The sequence below is a fragment of the Pelodiscus sinensis genome, chromosome 1 (assembly GCF_049634645.1).
Source record: "Pelodiscus sinensis isolate JC-2024 chromosome 1, ASM4963464v1, whole genome shotgun sequence".
Taxonomy (NCBI): Eukaryota; Metazoa; Chordata; order Testudines; family Trionychidae; genus Pelodiscus; species Pelodiscus sinensis.
In genome coordinates this window covers 71,187,012-71,205,953 of record NC_134711.1, presented here as the reverse complement: position 1 = coordinate 71,205,953, position 18,942 = coordinate 71,187,012, and the positions used below count along the sequence as shown (strand labels likewise).

Here is an 18,942-nt window from a genome sequence, read left to right as displayed (position 1 = left end):
AATGAAATCTACATGTTTCAAAAACTGTGATTTTGTTGAATTTGTTTAATTTTTTAAAAAATCTTTGACACAAGTACTGCATATTGAAGGACCCTCGATAAGCATACAAAGCCCCACTGAGTTCAGTGGGGTCATATGAGCACAAGAGATCTACCTGTGTAGATGACCTCACAAGATCAATACTTTGCATTGTAAGACTATTAGGTTCTTCAGCATGCTTATGCTATGAAGAAATTACAGCCCCTCCAGGATCTCAGTGTTATCATGTTATTACAAACACTTGCTAGACAGTAGAGTTAAGCAAATAATGCACAACAAATAATTTAGCTTCATTTTCTGCAATTTCCTTGAAATTATTCAGAGCTTTTTTCAACCTTGTTTTTAACTTATAGACTGAACAGAGGATGCTTCAAATCTAAACATCTCTACATATGAAATTCAAACTAGGTACTTTGTTGAAACTGAGCAAATCAATCGCAAGGTATAGTTTCTATTTTTTGACTGGATGAGCAAATATTTGCACATGCAAATTTAAAATTTTGTTTCCAGAATACTCACCAATATTATTTTGAAATATGCTTTCTACAAACAACTGTGCTATTAAAACTCTCTCTCATAGGGTTTTTTTTTTTTTGGAAAGCAAACACAAAAGGGATTTCAGAATTGCTAAATTCATTTAAACTCTTAATACATATATTTTACAATTTTCTCTTAAAGTAATCTGTGTCATATTTATAATCTTTGTGATCATGATGAATTAGATTATATACCTGTTTCAACTTGAATATCCATTGTTTGAAATATATTTATAAATTCAAAGTGCAGCTGTTTAAATTCAAACTTAAAAGTATACAAGGTTCCAGGTATCAAATGATCCCACTCTGCAAAGACATCATTTTGTTGCATAATCCGCGAAGTATTATTCAATGAAATTGTAACTGAAAATTCACTGGCTAGTATACTCCAGTTAAAAGATACAGTAGTACTTGTCACAAATGTTTCAATGTAGTTGCCTGAAAGTCCACCTGCCAGAGAAAATAAATGTATATTATGCATCTTTACAATAATTGATTAATTAGTACAAAGGAAAAAATAGAGGTTAATTTTCAAGCACTTTTTAAGAGAAGTGTATTTCAGGAAAGTAAGAGGGATATTGCAATTAAAACTAAAGTATATTTCCTGTGAGACATTATTTCAGTGTACAAATCCATGCATCCTTGCTCTGGAAGTCTGGATGATTTGCTCGTTATGTAAACATAAAATGGGAATAATTACTGTATTCGGTAGAATACAAAAAATTAGAAAGCTTATCAATAAAAAATAGTGTGAGTGTAAAGGTGTAAATTCTGTAATACAATTTGGTTCAATATTCATTAATAGCATATGTTGGCCAGTGCACAAACACACTAGCAGCACAATCCTGCAAAATGCTGACAGCCTATTACAGGGATTCAGGACTGCACGGGTTTAGACCACAGATCTAAGTTTAAATCTTGATCATGGTCTTTCATTTCCAGGTTGGCAAGATGCTGGAACATCCTAGAAGTAAGGCTTCAGAGATCTATTTTTAGAACATTTAAAGAATTTTAGCACCACAAGCCCCATTGATTTTTTTAAATGTTAAAAATCAATGGGACTTTTGCTTCTAAATTCATTGGGACCTTTTCAAAATCTCCCTCTTACACTCAAAAGGTTGCAATCTATTCTTACTACTACTGCTGTTTCTGAAGCCCCAAATGGCTAATATGGAGGGTAACCATGGCCTATAATGAAACTTAAATTAAAGCCCTAAATACTGCAAGCAATGACACTGCTGACTAGAACAGTTTCTTTTAGAGTTCATTAGGGAGACAGTGACAAAAAAAAACAGACAAAAGTTCCATAGTGTTAAGAGCCTCATGATTAGAGCTGAGTGACATTTTTAAACAAATAATATATCCACCAAGAAACTTCAGTTTGACCAAGACTATTTATGAATTCAGGCCAAATGTAACAATTTCAGCCAAGAAAAAAAATTCTTTTTTAAAGTTAAAATGTTGTTTTGACTGTTCTAATGTAAAATGTTTTGACTTTCAACATTGAAATGGCATTTTGTTTACAAATTTAGCTAGTTTTATTTTTTTAAATCAAAACATACCCAAAATCTAAACAAGAAAAAATAATCTGAAATTAGTTTTTAAAGTTCTTAATTTCAGCAAGAAAAATAATAAATGTCTTTTATGAATTGATTCTGATTTTTTTTTCAGTTCAAATGGGAAAAAATCATTTTATCTGTTCAGCTATATTCACCATACCTTAAAATGTATATGCAATTAGAGTGAAATTCAACCCAAGCAGATTCACCATTTACCTCCTATTTTAGGGTTTAAATGAGGTTATCTATTGCCATAATATACAATGCAGGCCCTCACACTAAAACCTACTTTCCTTCCAGGATCTCCAAGAGCTGTATAAATATTAATTATTCAAGATTCACAAAATCCCTATGAAATAAGTATTATCGTATCCAGTTTACAAATGATAACTTGAGGTACAGAAAGATGAGCTGACTTTAATAAAGTCTCAAAGAAAATACAGTCTATGCATACATCTATGTTGAAGGGAAAACCAAGCAGCAGAGCCTGGGATAAAGAAGGTATCTGAGATTACCCAGTTGGCAGGAGGATCTCAAAGCCCAGGCTCCAGCACAAACGGGATGATCTACATTGCTATTTTTAGCTCCATAGTGCAAACCTGAGTTGACCCAGACTCTAGGGCTACGTCTACACTGGCATGATTTTCCGGAAATGCTTTTAACGGAAAAGTTTTCCGTTAAAAGCATTTTCAGAAAAGCGTGTCTAGATTGGCAGGACGCTTTTCCGCAAAAGCACTTTTTGCGGGAAAGCATCTGTGGCCAATCTAGACGCGCTTTTCCGCAAAAAAGCCCCAATCGCCATTTTCGCGATTAGGGCTTTTTTGCGGAAAACAAATCTCTGTTGTCTACACTGGCCCTTTTGCACAAAAGTTTTTCGGAAAAAAGACTTGTGGCTGAATGGGAGCAGCATAGTATTTCCGCAAAAGCACCGACAATCTTAGATCGTCAGTGCTTTTGCGGAAATTCAAGTGGCCGTGTAGACAGCTGGCAAGTTTTTCTGGAAAAGCAGCCGCTTATCTGGAAAAAGTGGCCACTCTAGACACAGCCTAGACTTGTTGCCTCAGAGGGGGATGGTTTGTATTTGTTGTGGGGGTTGGTTGGTGTTTGTTGTTGTTTTGCAGTGTAGCTGTAGCCCAAGGATCAGATTCACTTCCCAAATCTGAGACCTTGCACCACTCAGGCAGCATACAGGCTGAAATCTGACTGTAGCTGGCCTCTGATAATTCCCCCAGTGTCATAATGCCACAAGTAGTCCCTTGCCCCCCATCCCTAACACACAAACTCCTGTGCTAAAAATCCGGCCCAATAGTTCTGGTCCCTAATTTTTCATGATAACCACCAACCAGCGCACGATCACCTTCTCTTCTCCTCCATTCTAGATGAAGGGTTGTCAACATAAAAAAACCAACCCCCAAAACAAGCCAAGTACAATACTGAATTTCAATTTTTACTGTAAATATAACATTACACCTTTAAACTGGTCTAAAATGACAAGATTATCTATAATGTTGCCACTGACCCACTTTATAGTTCATTCCTCCCAGGGAAATACATCTCAGTCACAAGAAAAAAACACACTAAACAAAAAAAATCACAGAAGCACTGTTTCTACACCTTGTTGATTAAATTGATCATTACAATACTCAACAAGTTACTATGAAGATGACCTTCCTTATCCTAGCCACACTGAAGTCCATTGAAAAACGGACATTGACTGTAATGAGGCCAGGAACTCATCTCCTATCTTTAAACTTCAATAACAAAGTTGTCTATTATCAGAGGGGTAGCCGTGCTAGTCTGAATCTGCAAAAGCGACGAGGAGTCCTGTGGCACCTTATAGACTAACTGAAGTGTAGGAGCATAAGCTTTCGTGGCAAAGACCCACTTCGTCAGATGCATGTAGTGGAAAAGTTGTCTATGATGATGCCAAAAGGTGTTTTAAGTTCTGTTACTTACGTGTCTTAAATGACTTTACGCTTAAAATTGTCCCATTTTTTATTGATTCTATTGTGACATCATATTTCTTTCCTTCCTCTAGCAAAATTATGGAATTCAGAGGCTTTAGCACACCTGAAGAAATGTTTTCTGCGATCTGAAATGTAAAAGAATGTACTGATGTAATGAATGTAACGCAAAATTAATAAAAGTCATCTTTAGTATAAAGGGAGTAGATTAATTTTTTAAAAGAATATAAAATATTGTAGTGTATCAAACAATTTTCTCTCAATTCAACCATGTAATACTCAACATTTATAACAAAAATATTTATGGCTGTTTTGAGTCTTTAAAGCACAGCCTTATATTGAGAGGGAAGAGAAGAATGATTTGTATTCTGCCCAGATGAGAGCTCCAAAAGGCATGTTTTTGAAATAGAAATAATGCCTCCTAGACTGAGCACCAGGAAACATAGCAACTGTGCGGTTTTAGAAGACCTTAGTGTCAAATGGCAGCATCAGCCTCACACATCCCTTGATTCAGCAAAGCACTTAGGCATATACAGGTAGTCCCTGAGTTACGCGGATCCGACTTAGGTCGGATCCGTAGTTACGAACGGGGATTTCTCGCCCCGGAGAACTAGAGCAGCGGGACGCCTGGTCCTGCCGCCCGCCTTCTCCGGGGCGAGAAAAGCTGCTCCCCATCTCCCTGGTCTGCTGGCTCCGCCAGCAGACCAGGGAGACGGGAGCAAAGCGGCGGAGCACCCGGGGCCGGACCCGCGCCGCTTCCAGATCAGCTGGAAGCGGCGCGGGTCCAGCCGGGTGCTCCGCCGCTCTGTTCAGCGTCTCCCTGTTCTGCAGACCAGGGAGACGCTGAGCAGAGCGGCGGAGCACCCGGGCAGGACCCACAGCGCTTTCAGCTGATCTGGAAGCTGCGGGTCCGCCCGGGTCCTCTGTGGCTTTGCTCAGCGTCTCCCTGGTCTCCAGACCAGGGAGACGCTGAACAAAGCGGTGGAGCACCCGGGGCCGGACCCGCACCCGCTTCCAGATCAGCTGGAAGCAGCGCGGGTCCTGCCGGGTGCTCCGCAGCCTTGCTCCACGTCTCCCTGGTCTGCTGGGGGGGGACGCAGCTAGTGCCCCCCCAGCAGACCAGGGAGACGTGGAGCAAAGCCGGGCGCCCGTGGTAGAGCAGGTGGGGCACTGCCGGTTGGTCCCGCAGCACCGCTTCTTGGCGCTACTGGACCAACCCGGCAGCACCCCAGCTGCTCTGCCCCAGGTGTCCTGATTCAGCCACTGCTGAAACTGATCAGCAGCTGAATCAGGACACCTGGGGCAGAGCAGCTGGGGTGCTGCCGGGTTGGTCCAGTAGCTCCGAGGAGCAGCCGCGCTACTGGACCAAGCCAGCAGCACCCGAGCTGCTCTGCCCCAGGCGTCCCAAAGTCAGCCACTGCTGAAACTGACAGCGGCTGACTACAGGAAGCCCGAGGCAGAGTTGCTCTTCCCTGGGCTTCCTGGAATCAGCTGCTGATCAGTTTCAGCAGCAGCTGACTTGGGGACGCCTGGTGTTCTTATCTTGAATCTGTATGTAAGTGGAACTGGTGTCCAGATTCAGCAGCTGTTGAAACTGATCAGTTTCAGCAGCGGCTGATGCCAGTTCCGACTTACATACAGATTCAACTTAAGAACAAACCTACAGTCCCTATCTTGTATGTAACCCGGGGACTGCCTGTACTTAATTTTAAGCAACGGTTTAAGTCCATCCCCATTTAGCAAAGCACTTAAATTGCACTATTGAGTCCCATTGGCTTCAATGCAGCTCCACATGGGTACAAAACTGCATTCACATGAAGTCAATTGCAAAATAGGGGACTAATTTTTCTGAACTTTTACTTAATCAGTTGAACTGTGTCACCACTCATCTCTTTTATTAAAGCAGACATAGCTTACTTTTTGATTGAAGCCATCTGTAAACTTGTATGTTACAACATAAAAGTCTGGATTTTCTCCTTTTGGGAACTCAGACCATGTCACCAAAACTGCTTTAGTGGGTGTTTTCACTTGGTCACAATCCAGACTCTTTGAAACCTGCACAAAAGTACACAACATGTATTTCAACAGAAAATGCAGTAGAAGAAAAGCAAATCTGAGGAAATGATTAAATTATGTCTATCCTTACTTGTTCTCTTTACATACTGCCTTACCATTGGATTCTACCAGACCAAAACTACCTATCCAACGGTGAAGTCCTTAAAAGCTCCATAATATTAATAGCTTCTGCAGATGCAGATACAGTACTATTCATTCCCTTCACCTCAGATGTAGTTAAGTAAAATCAGCTGTGGCCCAAACCCACTCCATTGTCAGGAATGTAATCTGTGATTCCAGTAAGGCAGTGGTTCCCAACCTGTGGTTCACGGACCCCCACAGCAAGGGGTCTGTGGAAATGTAAAAGGAATGGGCCCGATCCTTACTTTTCTTTTCCTTTTCTTCTTACCCTTGCAGCCATGCATGACAGGACGCGGCTTACTTTTGATCTTGTCCCTGGATGTTGGGGAGTGTGGGGAAAATGCTTGCATGCTGCGCATGCCTCTCACTCCTGGCTGATGTGTGAGAAGCATGCATGTCATGCAAGCAATTTCCCCTCACTCCCTTAGCATCCAGAAATCAGGATCAAAAGTAAGCTGCATCCCGGTGTGCACCCCTTGTGCTCCGGACACAGCTTATTTTTTATCTTATTCCCCAGACACTAAGGGAGTGAGGGGAAAGAACTTGCATGCTGTGCATGCCTCACACATCAGCCAGGCGTGAGAAGAGTGCATGGCATGCAAGCACTTTTCCCACACTCCCTTAGCGTCTGGAGAACGGGATCAAAAGTAAGCCACATCCTGGCGTGCATGGCTGCTGCCCTGCCCTCCCCGCCCCGGTGCTCCTAAAGTTCCACCCTTGCTCCCTACCTTCCTGAAGTTCTGCCCTTGAATGTCATGAACTATTATACATTTCAATTGATTATCAAGTAACAGAATGTTTGAAAACAGCTATATTGTTTGGGGGGGAGGGGAGGATCCATGAAGTTTTAATAGATTGAAAAAGGATCTGTATGCTTGAAAAGGCTGGAACCTCTGCAGTATGGAAATCATTGTAGGAACTGAGGCAGGGAATGCACTCACAGGTGAGTACCTAACTTCGGTACTCATCTAGGTAATCGTTTTAAAGGGAGGTGAGAGGGAAAGAAAAAGAGGTAGTTTTGCTTTGGAGGAGGGAAGACCCGCCCTCAACAGAAATGTGAAAAGCTGGGCAAAAAAATGAAAAAAAAGTATTTGAAATATACTATGGAATTTGTTAAATAAATTGAGCAGTAAATATAATTATGCCTGCTGTAATAATGAGGGTAGGCCTTACTGCTCCTCTGAACCAGCAATGTGGAGTAGTAGGGTTAATTTCCCTGTGCTCAGGTCAGGGCTGAGAAGAGAGGTCCTTTTCTAGTTTTGCTGATTTTGTTTAAATATGTTTCTTGGGACTTGAGCTCCAAACTAGGGATGTTAAATATCGGTTAACTGAATAGTCGAGTAACCTCATTAATTCTTATCGGTTACTCAACTAGTCTATAGTCCTCAGGAGTGGGTCGGGCAACCAGCAAGGAGCCAGCCTGCCACTAAGGAGTCCCCTGCCACTCTGCACTGCTGCCTCTGTATCAGGGAGCCAATTTAAAAACCAACTCCCCTTAGGGACTGGCTGCTTGTGGCCCCACTCTTCTGCCTCCGATACCAGAACTGAGCTGGGCTGCCTGACTTTTAATACACTTTAAATGCAGTGCTGCAGCAAGGGTAAGTCTCAGACCTAGTGCAAGCCAGAACTGAGCCAGAATGCTGGCCAGCCTGCTAAAAAAATTTACTGGAAAAGGAGTGGAGGGGAAAATGTGTGTTGTCTATAGAATTACCAATAAGCTTTTGCTTATCGGTTAATCGACTACACTATTACATCTCTACTCCAAACCAACCACCCAAATTCCGTGTTTCCCACCCTCAGAACATAGTGCATAGTTTATTCTGCCATTAGTAACCACCCCAGCCTCTGCACATCCAGAAACAAGTGTACATGAAGTAGGGAACTAGCTTACCTCTGCTGATCTCCTCACCCACCCCTACCTGTGCAGAGCTGTTCTTATGATGGAAACTGAATCAGCTTAAGGTGAAAATATTCCTTATTATTGCAATGATACATTTGTTCTTACGGGACTTTGACTACACCAATATAGGAAAAGAAGTCCCTGCTGATTTTGGGTCAGACCTGAAGCCAAAAACATAGGGGTTGGTTTGAGATCTGGGGAACAAATCTAAACCATATGTCTGGAACTCTAAGGAGTTTGGGCCTGAGATGCTAGTCTCCATATTACGTATAATGTAAGTTAGGGTTATTTAAATATTTCAGCATTTTACCTGTTTATGTTTCGATTTACAAATGTATATATACACATCTATTGGTAACAAACCCAAAATGTAGTTCAAAAAAGTCATAGCCTGAACTAGTAGCAACCATTTTACTCTATAATAAAATCTTGATCTAAAATTGCTTATTGTGGTATGTTGTGTTATACTGCAAAGCAATGTATTGTAGTAAAAACTGAAAACAATATATAAAAGGATGAGATTTAAATATTGCTTTGTCCTTTGTGAATATATCGTGAAATGGTACTCAGTTTGTCCTTTTAGGGTAATTTGTTATGTCTAATGCCAAATGGACATGATTATGTCCAATCTTCTAAGATCTAATCATTCACATTTAAAGTATGGCACATGCTTCTTCTTCTTGGAAACCAAGGAATTTCCATGTTAAACTGATATTTGTGTCATAAACAATAGTGCTTAGTGATAAATTAGATATGCTCAGGAAAAGATTAATAGACTTTAAAATTATACTTGTACAGCAAGCTGGAGAACTGCAGAAATTTACACTCTGAAAATAATATTGTGAAACTTCTTCATTCTGAACAGAAAAAAAATCTGCTTTGAAATGCAACAAGCAATTCATACAATTGATAAGATTCCTGGAAATGATAGATTAGCTCTTTCCATTCCAACGTTTGCTCTTGTTTTTGATTTAACAATGTATATTTGTTTATTGCAATTGTAGGAAGCCACCATACAAAACAGAGCACAGTTTCACATAAAAGCCACTAACTGGAAAACCCTACTTAATTCTTCAAATTTACCAATGTATTCAGATATTCTGCCATGCAGAATTTGTGATCATAAAAAAATAAAGGGGACTTCAGCTTATCATTTTCCTTCTACTTCTTTGTCCAAAACTAGTTTCAGAATTTTGAATCTCATTTAGGGCCTTATCCAAAGTATGCTGAAGTCAATGGGAGCCTTTAACCTAACAGCAAATTGTTAGGTGCAGGTCCTTATATTCGGTTTTCACCACCTATCCACTACAGGACCCAATCACGTTTCCATTGAAGTAAAAGGTAACTCTCATTGACTTCAACAGCAGTACAGTGAGAACAAAACAATGGTTTCTATAAATTACAATTTATTGTCATAGTTTTATAATGACTACAAAGAATCTAACCAGTAATTGTAACTTTGCACACTTCAATTAAAATATCTACATATATTCAAAAGAAGGAAAAAAATTCTTACCTGAAATATATATTCTAACAGCAGCAGCAGAAGATTCACTTTGTCCATATGGAAAGTAAGTTCTATAATCCTTGTGTCTATTATGTTTCTGAATCTTAACAGCTTCAAAACAAAATTATGTTGGAATATTTTTAGATAAAATGAGGGGGAAATTAAGATAATGAATGTGCATGTTAACACTTTATATTGATAGAATTGAAGTTCAACAATATTCTAGGTTTACTCTCCTTCACTAAGGGTCTGGCTTTACTATGCTAGTGAACTCAATGGGAGTTTTTATAGACTTCAATGAGCTCTGGATCAGACTCATGTTTCCTACACAGCAAAATTCTCATCTTCAAAATTATGTTTATCTTTTTGCCTACATAATGATTACAGGCTCATACATTCTATTGGATCCATCCAGCACCAGCTGTCATTTGCTTTACTCCCACAAGGGTAATTACAGTGAGTTCACAAGGGTGAGCAGGATTTGGCCCCAGATTTAGGGACTGATCCAAAACCCAATACAAGTCAGTGGCACACTGCAAGAGGTTATTGTGAAAGTCAAGAAAGACAATAACAGGGTTTAAAAAACAACAACATGTGGTCCTGTGGAACCTGAGAGACTAACCAAAATATATCGAGCTTTTGAGGGCAAAACCCACTTCATCAGATGAATTGGAGTGGAAGTATCAGAAACCAAGATTGATTATATTCCATAATGGCTTCCAATTTCTTCTGCCATTAACATCTGCATTTCCACATCAAAAGCTACATATGGGACACATCCAGCCCACTTAATTAGCCTTATTAATACAGGTCCTACAACTGGCAGGTATTTTCTTCTGATGTTATATATCTCTTGGTTTCTGTTATTTCCATCCCAATTTGTCTGATGAAGTGGGGGAGTTTTTTGCTATTTACTTTTAAATAATTGCTTGTTAGAAGCACTGCACTGCACTCATCTGCACATTCTATCAATACAGGCAATATTTTGTCTCTAAAGTATACATCATAAAATACAAAGTGCACGTTAATAAGCTATGAAAATTTGGGGTGTTTTTACAAAGAAGTTCAACAGCACCAAAATGAACACCATTAACTACAAGATGACTACAGACAACTACAGTAAACAATGTGAAGTAAGCTGTTCATCACAAGAGATCTCATACACAAATGTGTATGTACACAGTTTGTTGGAAAATGCTTTAACAATTTAGAGAAGTATTAATAGAAAATGCAAATTTTATTCTTGAAATATACAGCAGATGTACATCCACATTCAAACACATTAATCCATCCTACGTATTCAAAAGCATTTTAATTCTGCAAGCATCGTTGGGTCAACATGAAAAGCTTAAGTCTGCTCAAAATCTTAGCAACCAAGATGAAAATAAAGAAATGTCACCGTTTTGGCAAGACAATCCTTCATTACTGCAATCCTAAAGTGATTATTCAACACTATGAATTTTAAAATACTTTCCCACCACCACCAAATGACCTTAAATCAGGCCCCAATCTAGGGGGGGTGTAGGTAGATACCTGATCTGAAGCTGGAGCAGTCCCTGAAACCAATCAGTGCTGGATGAAGGCCATTACTCTGGGGCATGCACAGATTCTGCCAACACAATTCAGCCAGCAGTCCCTCAGGAGACGACAGGTAAGGCCCAGTTCTTATGGCCTTTCCTCAGTCTGCCAGGGTGTTACCAGGTCAGCTGCTGTTACTCAACCGGTTGTGGGTCACTAACTCATGTAGCCCTCCTGCCCAGTCCCCCCAAGCTAAAGCCCCTTAGTGGCACAAGCCAACAGAGTGAGGGAAGAATGAAACACTTCATGTTTCCTGTATAAGAAATGGAGCCTAAATTTCAGCTGCACTCCACTCTGGGCCTATTAGGATGTGTAGATTTCAAGCCCTAAAGAGACCAATACGATTAGAGCTGTGTTGGAGGAAGGAAGTTCCATTTCCCGGAGGATTTATGAGATTCCAAAAATCTGAAGTTGAAATTTGTTCTGAATAGGGATGAAAACGGAACATTTTATCATTTGCCACTAGGGGGAAAAAATCTGGTCATCTGACACTTGGCGCTGGTAAAATTTGGGTTTTGATTTTTTACTTTATTTAATTCTGTATTGTAATATAAAATGGAAAAGAAAAGAAAAGAAAAGAAAAGAAAAGAAAAGAAAAGAAAAGAAAAGCATTTGGAAGAGGAAGGCTTTGGACCGGCCCATCCAGCGACTAGATCTCTTTTTACAGCCCGTCGCCCTTTGCAAACCTCCGCACTCAGCACCCGGTACGGAAAACCCCCCTGCAAAGAGCCCGGGGAACCGGGGCAAGACGAGGCAACTGGTGTCTACAGCGGGATGCAGGGAGGGCCGCCCAAGGAACAGGGAAGGGGCATGAGGAGGCGCCACCCCCTTAGCAATTGCATTTTTGTCGGGGGGACATGGGGAGGGGGCACCTCCCGAGTGCTACGAGTCACCTCTGGGGGCAGGTGCGGAGCACGGCGCCGGGGTGAGGCGGCCAGCCACGTGCGGAGAGGCCGCGGACCGGCGAGCAGCTTCAGCCGCTGGGGGCGGGGAAGGAGGCAGCTGCCGAGAGCCGAGCCCCCGGGCTCCCAGGCCCTGCTCACGCTCTTCGGCTCCCGGGTCCCAGCGCATCCTCGGCCCCAGCAGGGCGGCGCGCTCCTCGCCCGGCGGCGGCAAGAGGGCGCCGCTGCTGGAGGGGGCGGTGCAGCGAGGAGCGCGCGGGACCCACCTGCCCGGCCGCTGAGCCCCGCTCTCTCAGCCCGCCTCTGAGCTGCTCCCATCCCCCAATTTGTTCTGCTCCTTCCTGCCCTTCCCCCCTACAGCGCGAGCGGCAGGAGTCGCAGCAAAGCTGGGCTGGCGGGGGGGAGGGGTCTAGCGCCAGAAGCCTCTGCCCCAAGGAGCAGCCAGGGACCGCCCCCATCCAGGTGCATGGCCGCGCTGGTCGGGAGCCTGAGCCCCGGCCACATCCACTCACCTCTGCACATTTCCTCTCTCTCAAAGAGGGACGAGTCACCAGCCTTGCTCCTGCTCTAGCGAGTCTAGCCAGCCGCTTGCTCCCACTCGCGGGTCGGGTCCCGGCTGCTGCGGCGATTTGAGAGCCCTGGGCTAATTAATATGTTGGTATGGAAAGAAAAAAAATGAAAGGTGGACTAGAGCGTGTGCCAGGGAATTACAACCTCACTGTACGTGCCAAGAAACTGGTCCGTTTCTTAATGCTGAAACTAGTGCCAGGACTTACACATGCTATCAGTATAATTTGCCATTTTTATTCATGTCTCTTGTATTACTAAAGAACCATAATAGGATTTAGTCACCTGCAACACGGATAATTTCTGAGTAATGTGAATTCGAGAGAGCAGACAGAATGGATGGGCTTTGTTTCCTTTACTTGCAAATAAAAACTCAAGCCCAACAGTGATGTTTTTAGCGATGCAATTGCCAGGGGATCCTACTCAGAGCCAATTGAAATCACTGGCAACATTCCACTGCCTTTCAAGAAGCAGAATGGGGATCTGATTCTCCATATCTATTCAGTCCTGTGCCTCTCTGCTGAGGCAGCTAGCAAAGCAAAAATAAACAAATAATAGCAGGGCTAGGACCACTAACTCATAGCACAAAGATGACTGAAAAGCCCATCAGATAGAAATGACTTTTGGGGACCAGCTGCCTTACAGGATTTGCAGTCCCCTTCCAAAAAGAGAGAGACAGAGAGCGAGAGAGAGAGACAGAGACAGCAAGTGTGTGTGTGTGAGAGAGAGAGAGAGAAGTTGACTAGTGGACTACCCCATAAGCATAAGCGGGGCTGGGGGGACAGGAGCTGGAGCTAGAGGAGCCAGCTTAAAAGCCATTCCTCCCCTCCCCCCGCACACTATTTCCATGGTGCCACTCTCCTGCCACCTTGCTCCCCACTGCCCCTAACAGAGGTAGTGAGGAGGGCATAGTGGAGGCTGCTCCAGCAGCAGCCCCTGGCCGTAGACAGCCCTGGCTGCCGCAAACAGGCTGCTTGACTCGGCGCAAGCTGGGACCAAGCAGTCCCAGCTCACACCAGTCAAGGATTCTGTACCTCTGCATTTTAAATGTAGTAGAAGCCTGGCAGCTCTTACTACATTTAAAATGCAGAGCCGCAGCATGGGTGGCTCCCGGAGTTGGCACAAGCCAGGACTGCTCAGTCCCAGTTCCAGCTGGCTCTGGGAGCTATCTCCGCTGCAACCCTGCAGAACAGTCCCTTATTGACTAATCGTGTTGTCGATACAAATGTATTGACTACACAATTAGCCAAATAACCACAATTTAATATTATTAATCATGCAATGAATGTGCATAAGAGAGGTTAATGAAAAATTTGAGTGGAAACAGTGATGTAAAATGATTTTGTTGTAACATACTGAAAAATTATACTGTAATAAAGGTTTTATAGAAATTACCTTCTGGGATCATGATGGGCAGTGCAGTAGCCATGGCCCCGCCTTCCTCAGTCACCTCTGCCTGCTGCTCTACCTGCTCAGTGAGGCCAGCACCAGGTGAGTGTGGTTGGGGATTTCAGCCAGCAAGGCTGGGCCTGGGCCACTCCTCACTGGTGGGGGGGAGGGATGCTGCCACCAGCTCCATCCAGCTATCCCCAGCAACACAACACTCTCCCATCTCTCTAAAATAGTGGTTCTCAAACTTTTTGGCCCATGGCCCACCTGGCTCAATGCAAACCCTTCAGTGGACCACCAGCTGCTAATGAAAACTCACTATTAATTACATAATTATGCCCAAGCCATTTTGCCAGTGCTGCAGCTAAGGAGAATGGTTTAATTTAACCAGCAAGAAAGGAAATATTTCTTTAAATTATTAAACAGAGTACACTCTTTAACTTTCTCATGTTAGTTTATCAAACTTCATTTTAAATAAAGTAAAATATTAATTTATGTTGAACACAAAAGGTTCCCATGTTTTCTTTATTTGTGGCAGGCATGGGGAACCTTTTTTCAGTCAGGGGCCACTGACCCACAGAAAAATCAGTTGGGGAACACACAAGTGAGAAGTAAAAAAAAAAAACCCCTCCAAAACCCCAAACCCTCACTGATGTGGCCCCCAGCCAAGACACTTCATTCCTCTGGCACTCCAGCCCCATGGGCAGGGGAGGGACAGGGAGGATTGAGGTTCAGGGCTTCCTATAGAATCATAGGGTTGGTAGAGACCGCAGAAGGTCATCAGGGTTATCAGGTTCTGGGGTTGGGGCAAAAATGGGGAGTTCAGTGTGTGGAGCAGGACTGCTTACGAGAGGAATTGGGTGGGAGGTGGAGTGCAGGTGAGGGTGAAAATGTGAGGTCTGGATGGGAGGTAGGGTGGAGGAGCAGGTTGGGAATAGGGTGTTGTAGCCAGACATGAACCTCTTGGTTTCCGCCCTCCCCCGCCGAGAGCAAGAGAAAGGCAGTCAGCCTTTGATGCCCTGGGAACGCAGGTGTTCTGCCTGTCCCTGACTCTACCATAAACAGAAACCAGACAGTAAATGGGCTAGCTGACGACCCAGGGCCTCCCGCCATCCTGATGGCTAGTACCAGTAATTGACACGCCTGCACTGTCCCAGGAGAGGAATCTTCGCCCATCACATATCAGAGGTGCCCATTGTCTGCATTTTCCCAGATGTGAATTATGCTTTGCACCCTTTGTGGGAAACTTGGCATTCAAAGCCATTTTTCCTAATTGGCCACTTGAGACCAGGAAGACGCCTACGTGACCCAAGGGGTATAAAGAGGGGTTTAGTAGCCCACCCCATTGGAGCTCCAATCATCTACACCTGCTGGCAGGTATTGATTGTCTCCCGAGGTGTGTGGGACACCCAACCTAGCCCTACTTCTTCCCGAGGGATTGAGAGAAAGACGCTGGCCATGCCAAGTCTGGAACACAGGGGTGAGAATATATACCTGCTAGGTGTCTATTTTGCATGCATTTAATAAGAGCTCAGAGAACCAAAGGGGTTTCATGGTACCTGTAAGTGACTTATTAGTGTAATTTGTGTCCTGTCCTTTGTAGTGGCTGTGTTATCTGTAACACAGTAGTAGCATTTAACAGCTAAGTTTACCCTGTAACAATAAAATAGTAACTGTTTAAGCTTTAACCTGACTCCTTCAGTTGCTGTAACAGAACCAAGCACAATTTAAAAGAACTTCAGCCGGTCATAAGGGACCACTCATATAGGAAGAGCTTGGGCGTTTTGGATCATGTCACTCCCAGGTGACAGATCCGTTGGGGTATCTCTCAGTGTTCCCTAGACTGCCTGCTGCGAAGGGATCCTGTGTCCTAGCAGCTGAAATCTGAGGTGTAATAAGCTCTCCCTGTAAACTTCTTGGAGCGCCTGTCAACCTTCTCCAGGTTGCCTGCTGTGAAGGGACCCCAGTCTCAGCAGTTGAAGTTTCGGGTGTATAACACACACACACACACCACTCACTGCCCTGACCATCGACTGACAGGTGTCTGGCCACAGGAAGGAGACAAGGCAAGGGAAAGTGCAATGGTGGCCAGGAGGGAGAGTGCAGGAGCAAGGGTGGGTGCAGGAGTGGTGTGTGGGGGGGTGCCAGCCCAGGAGGGAGGGTACCAGAGCAGACTGGGAGTGTGGGGTCTCAGTGGGAGGACATGAGGGTGTGGAGGTCTGGGTATGAGGGGGTGGGGGGCACTTACTTGCCTACACATCCCGTGCTGGTCCCAGGCACTACCTCCTGCTGCTCCCATTGGCCAGAATCCAGCCAACGGGAACAGTAAAGAAAGCCTCCAGGCAGCGTGTATCTGTGCTGCTGTTCCTCCAGCTGGGGTAGGGAGAGAAGGAGAAGGAATGGGAGTGCTGGATCACGCAGCAAGGCTCGAGGCTTTGTTCTCCCCCAGCGGGAACTCCAACCTCGTGGGGGGCAAGACTGGAACACCAGCACAGGCTCCCCACTGGGGGGGGGTAAAGGGTAGCTGAGCTTAAGCCACGGAGCCCCCTCATGCTTACTTGGGGGAATGCACCCCCCTGCATATGGTCCTGATTTGAATGTGTTCCAAAAATAATCTCCTCCTAAGCACCCCAGCCTTCCAAAAATAATTTTTTTTAAAATGGTAGTTGATTCTGTTCAATAACCATTGAAATAAAGTCTTAATTTCAAAATAGATAAGTTACAAACTCAAAAATTGAATATGCAAACTGCTAGATGAATCAAAATACAGGTTGAACCTCTCTGGTCCAGCACTCTCTTGTCTTACATCATTTGTGGTCCAGCAGGACCATGATTGTTGCTGGATCAGAGAGCCCCTGGACCTGAGCGCCGCAGCTCAGGGTGGCCCTGGAGCAGATGAGTCTGGCAGCCTTGGGGATGTGGAGCCCCAGCAGCCACAGGTCTGTCTGCGGAGCTGGGAGCCTGGCAATTTGCTGACAGATCTCAGGAGAGCCCAGAGTCTTGTCAGCAGAGGGGCCGACCTCCCTGTCTCAGCAATCTATCTATTGACTTTGATCTTTATCTGCTTAGGTTTAAGTACCCATTCTCCACATACTTAATGATGCCTTGTTCTCTTCCTTTCCCCACCCCCACTCCACACTTTTCCTTTTTCCTTTCTCTTCCCCTCTCCTATTTATTTCCAGTTTTCATATCCCCTACTCATAACTCCGGTCATTTGAAGAAGTGGGCTGTGCTCGTGATACCATCTACATGTTTTGTTAGTCTATAAAGTGCTACCAAACCATTTGTTGTTTTTTTCTGTAACAGACTAACTTGGCTACCCTCTGAAACTCTGTCCTTTGGGACCAGGGAAGGCCAAACCTGTATAAGTAAAAATAAGCATCCCTATCAAACATGGACAATTCTGGGCATACATTTCCTTATGTGGTTACATCTTCAGGTTCTATTGTCACATATGGTGCAATATTTCTGTATTGTGAGATATTCAGGGGTCATGTTACACTATAAGATTTTTCTAACAGCTGCACACAACACTGAAATTGTGAAGTAAACAAGAGTTACATTTTAGACAGAGCTTGCATAGCTTTTGGAGTAAACCATCTGAGCTGAATTTCTGCTACATAAATTTGGCCTGCGTTCTCCAGATCTCATTAGCAAACACAAACAACTCCTCCTCCCCCCCCAAAAAAGGTGATCTAAGTTGCTGTGGAAAACCTCTGATACCAATAGATCTCTCTCTCTCTCTCTCTCTCTCTCTCTCAAGCCCTAATGTCTGTGTGTGGCACATTCCAGTTTATCCAAAAACACTACTCCCCAAACATAATTTTTCTTTTATTCAGCATTTTGAAGGGTTTTTTTTTACCAGTGTGATGCCCAGAATGTAACACAAAAACTTGTAGACAATCTTAAGTTTAATTCTCCCAAATTCTTCCTCATAAGTAATACTATAAACCACAATGGAATTACTTATGAAAGTACAAACACTACTTGTAATGCATAGCTTTGCAGAATTGGGGCCAATACTCCATTCTCTGAAGTCAGAAAAATTTCTGCCACTGAGTTCAATGCATGCAGGATCAGGCCCTTCGTAAGTAAGAGTGCTGAGGAAGTAGGTAAAAGATACCTTTCCAAAATGGTGAATAGGTACTCAAGAATTTGTAAATAAATTATAAGTTTTTAGAATTGTTTAGGTATGATATGCCTAAAAAGCATGATCATTTTCCATTGTTGATTTACTCCTAATTTTTCCAGCTTCTATACCTCAGAAACCTTAATTGTAAAGAATGGGGTTGGAAGGAACACACTCAAAATCCCAATTACAAATGGGCTACCATCCTGCAATGACAATGCCTTTCCAAATAACAGCCCCTTTTTTTTGCTGTAGTGTTAAGTTTGTGCTGCTTGTGATCTTGTCCATTTTTCATCCTTTCATCTTAAAGAATATACTTTAAAATATATGAAATGGATGAAATCTAGTCAAACCACATAAAGCTTAAAGTATTCAGGCAGGGTATGTCTACACTACCACCCTAGTTCGAACTAGGGTGGTAATGTAGGCATACCGCACTTGCAAATGAAGCCCGGGATTTGAATTTCCCGGGCTTCATTTGCATAAGCCGGCTGGCGCCATTTTTAAATGCCGGCTTGTTCGAACCCCGTGCCGCGTGGCTACACGCGGCACGGGTTAGATAGTTCGAACTAGCAAGCCATTCCGAACTAGCAAGCCATTCCACGAGGCGTACAGATAGTTCGGAATGGCTTGCTAGTTCGAACTATCTAGCCCGTGCCGCGTGTAGCCGCGCGGC

At 43.6% G+C, this 18,942-nt stretch overlaps 1 protein-coding gene across 11 annotated transcripts in view; it reads right to left on the bottom strand.

The window, feature by feature from the left end:
- PTPRQ (protein tyrosine phosphatase receptor type Q) overlaps positions 1–12,820 on the bottom strand; it is a 209,920-nt gene extending 197,100 nt beyond the window's left edge. For 4 of the 11 annotated variants that reach the window (XM_075932410.1, XM_014571197.3, XM_075932418.1 and 1 more), the window contains exons 1-5: positions 12,173–12,480; positions 9,711–9,812; positions 6,016–6,153; positions 4,091–4,226; positions 771–1,025 (exon numbers count right to left, since the gene is read on the bottom strand). In XM_075932410.1, the coding sequence (XP_075788525.1) occupies positions 771–1,025; positions 4,091–4,226; positions 6,016–6,153; positions 9,711–9,758 (577 nt within the window). In that variant the 5' untranslated portion in view covers positions 9,759–9,812; positions 12,173–12,480. Of the gene's footprint in view, positions 1–770; positions 1,026–4,090; positions 4,227–6,015; positions 6,154–9,710; positions 9,813–11,234; positions 11,450–12,172; positions 12,503–12,693 lie in introns of those variants that run through there. The other 7 variants (XR_012904907.1, XM_075932455.1, XM_075932462.1 and 4 more) reach the window with 5 other exon arrangements.
- Between the last annotated feature and the right edge of the window lie 6,122 nt (positions 12,821–18,942).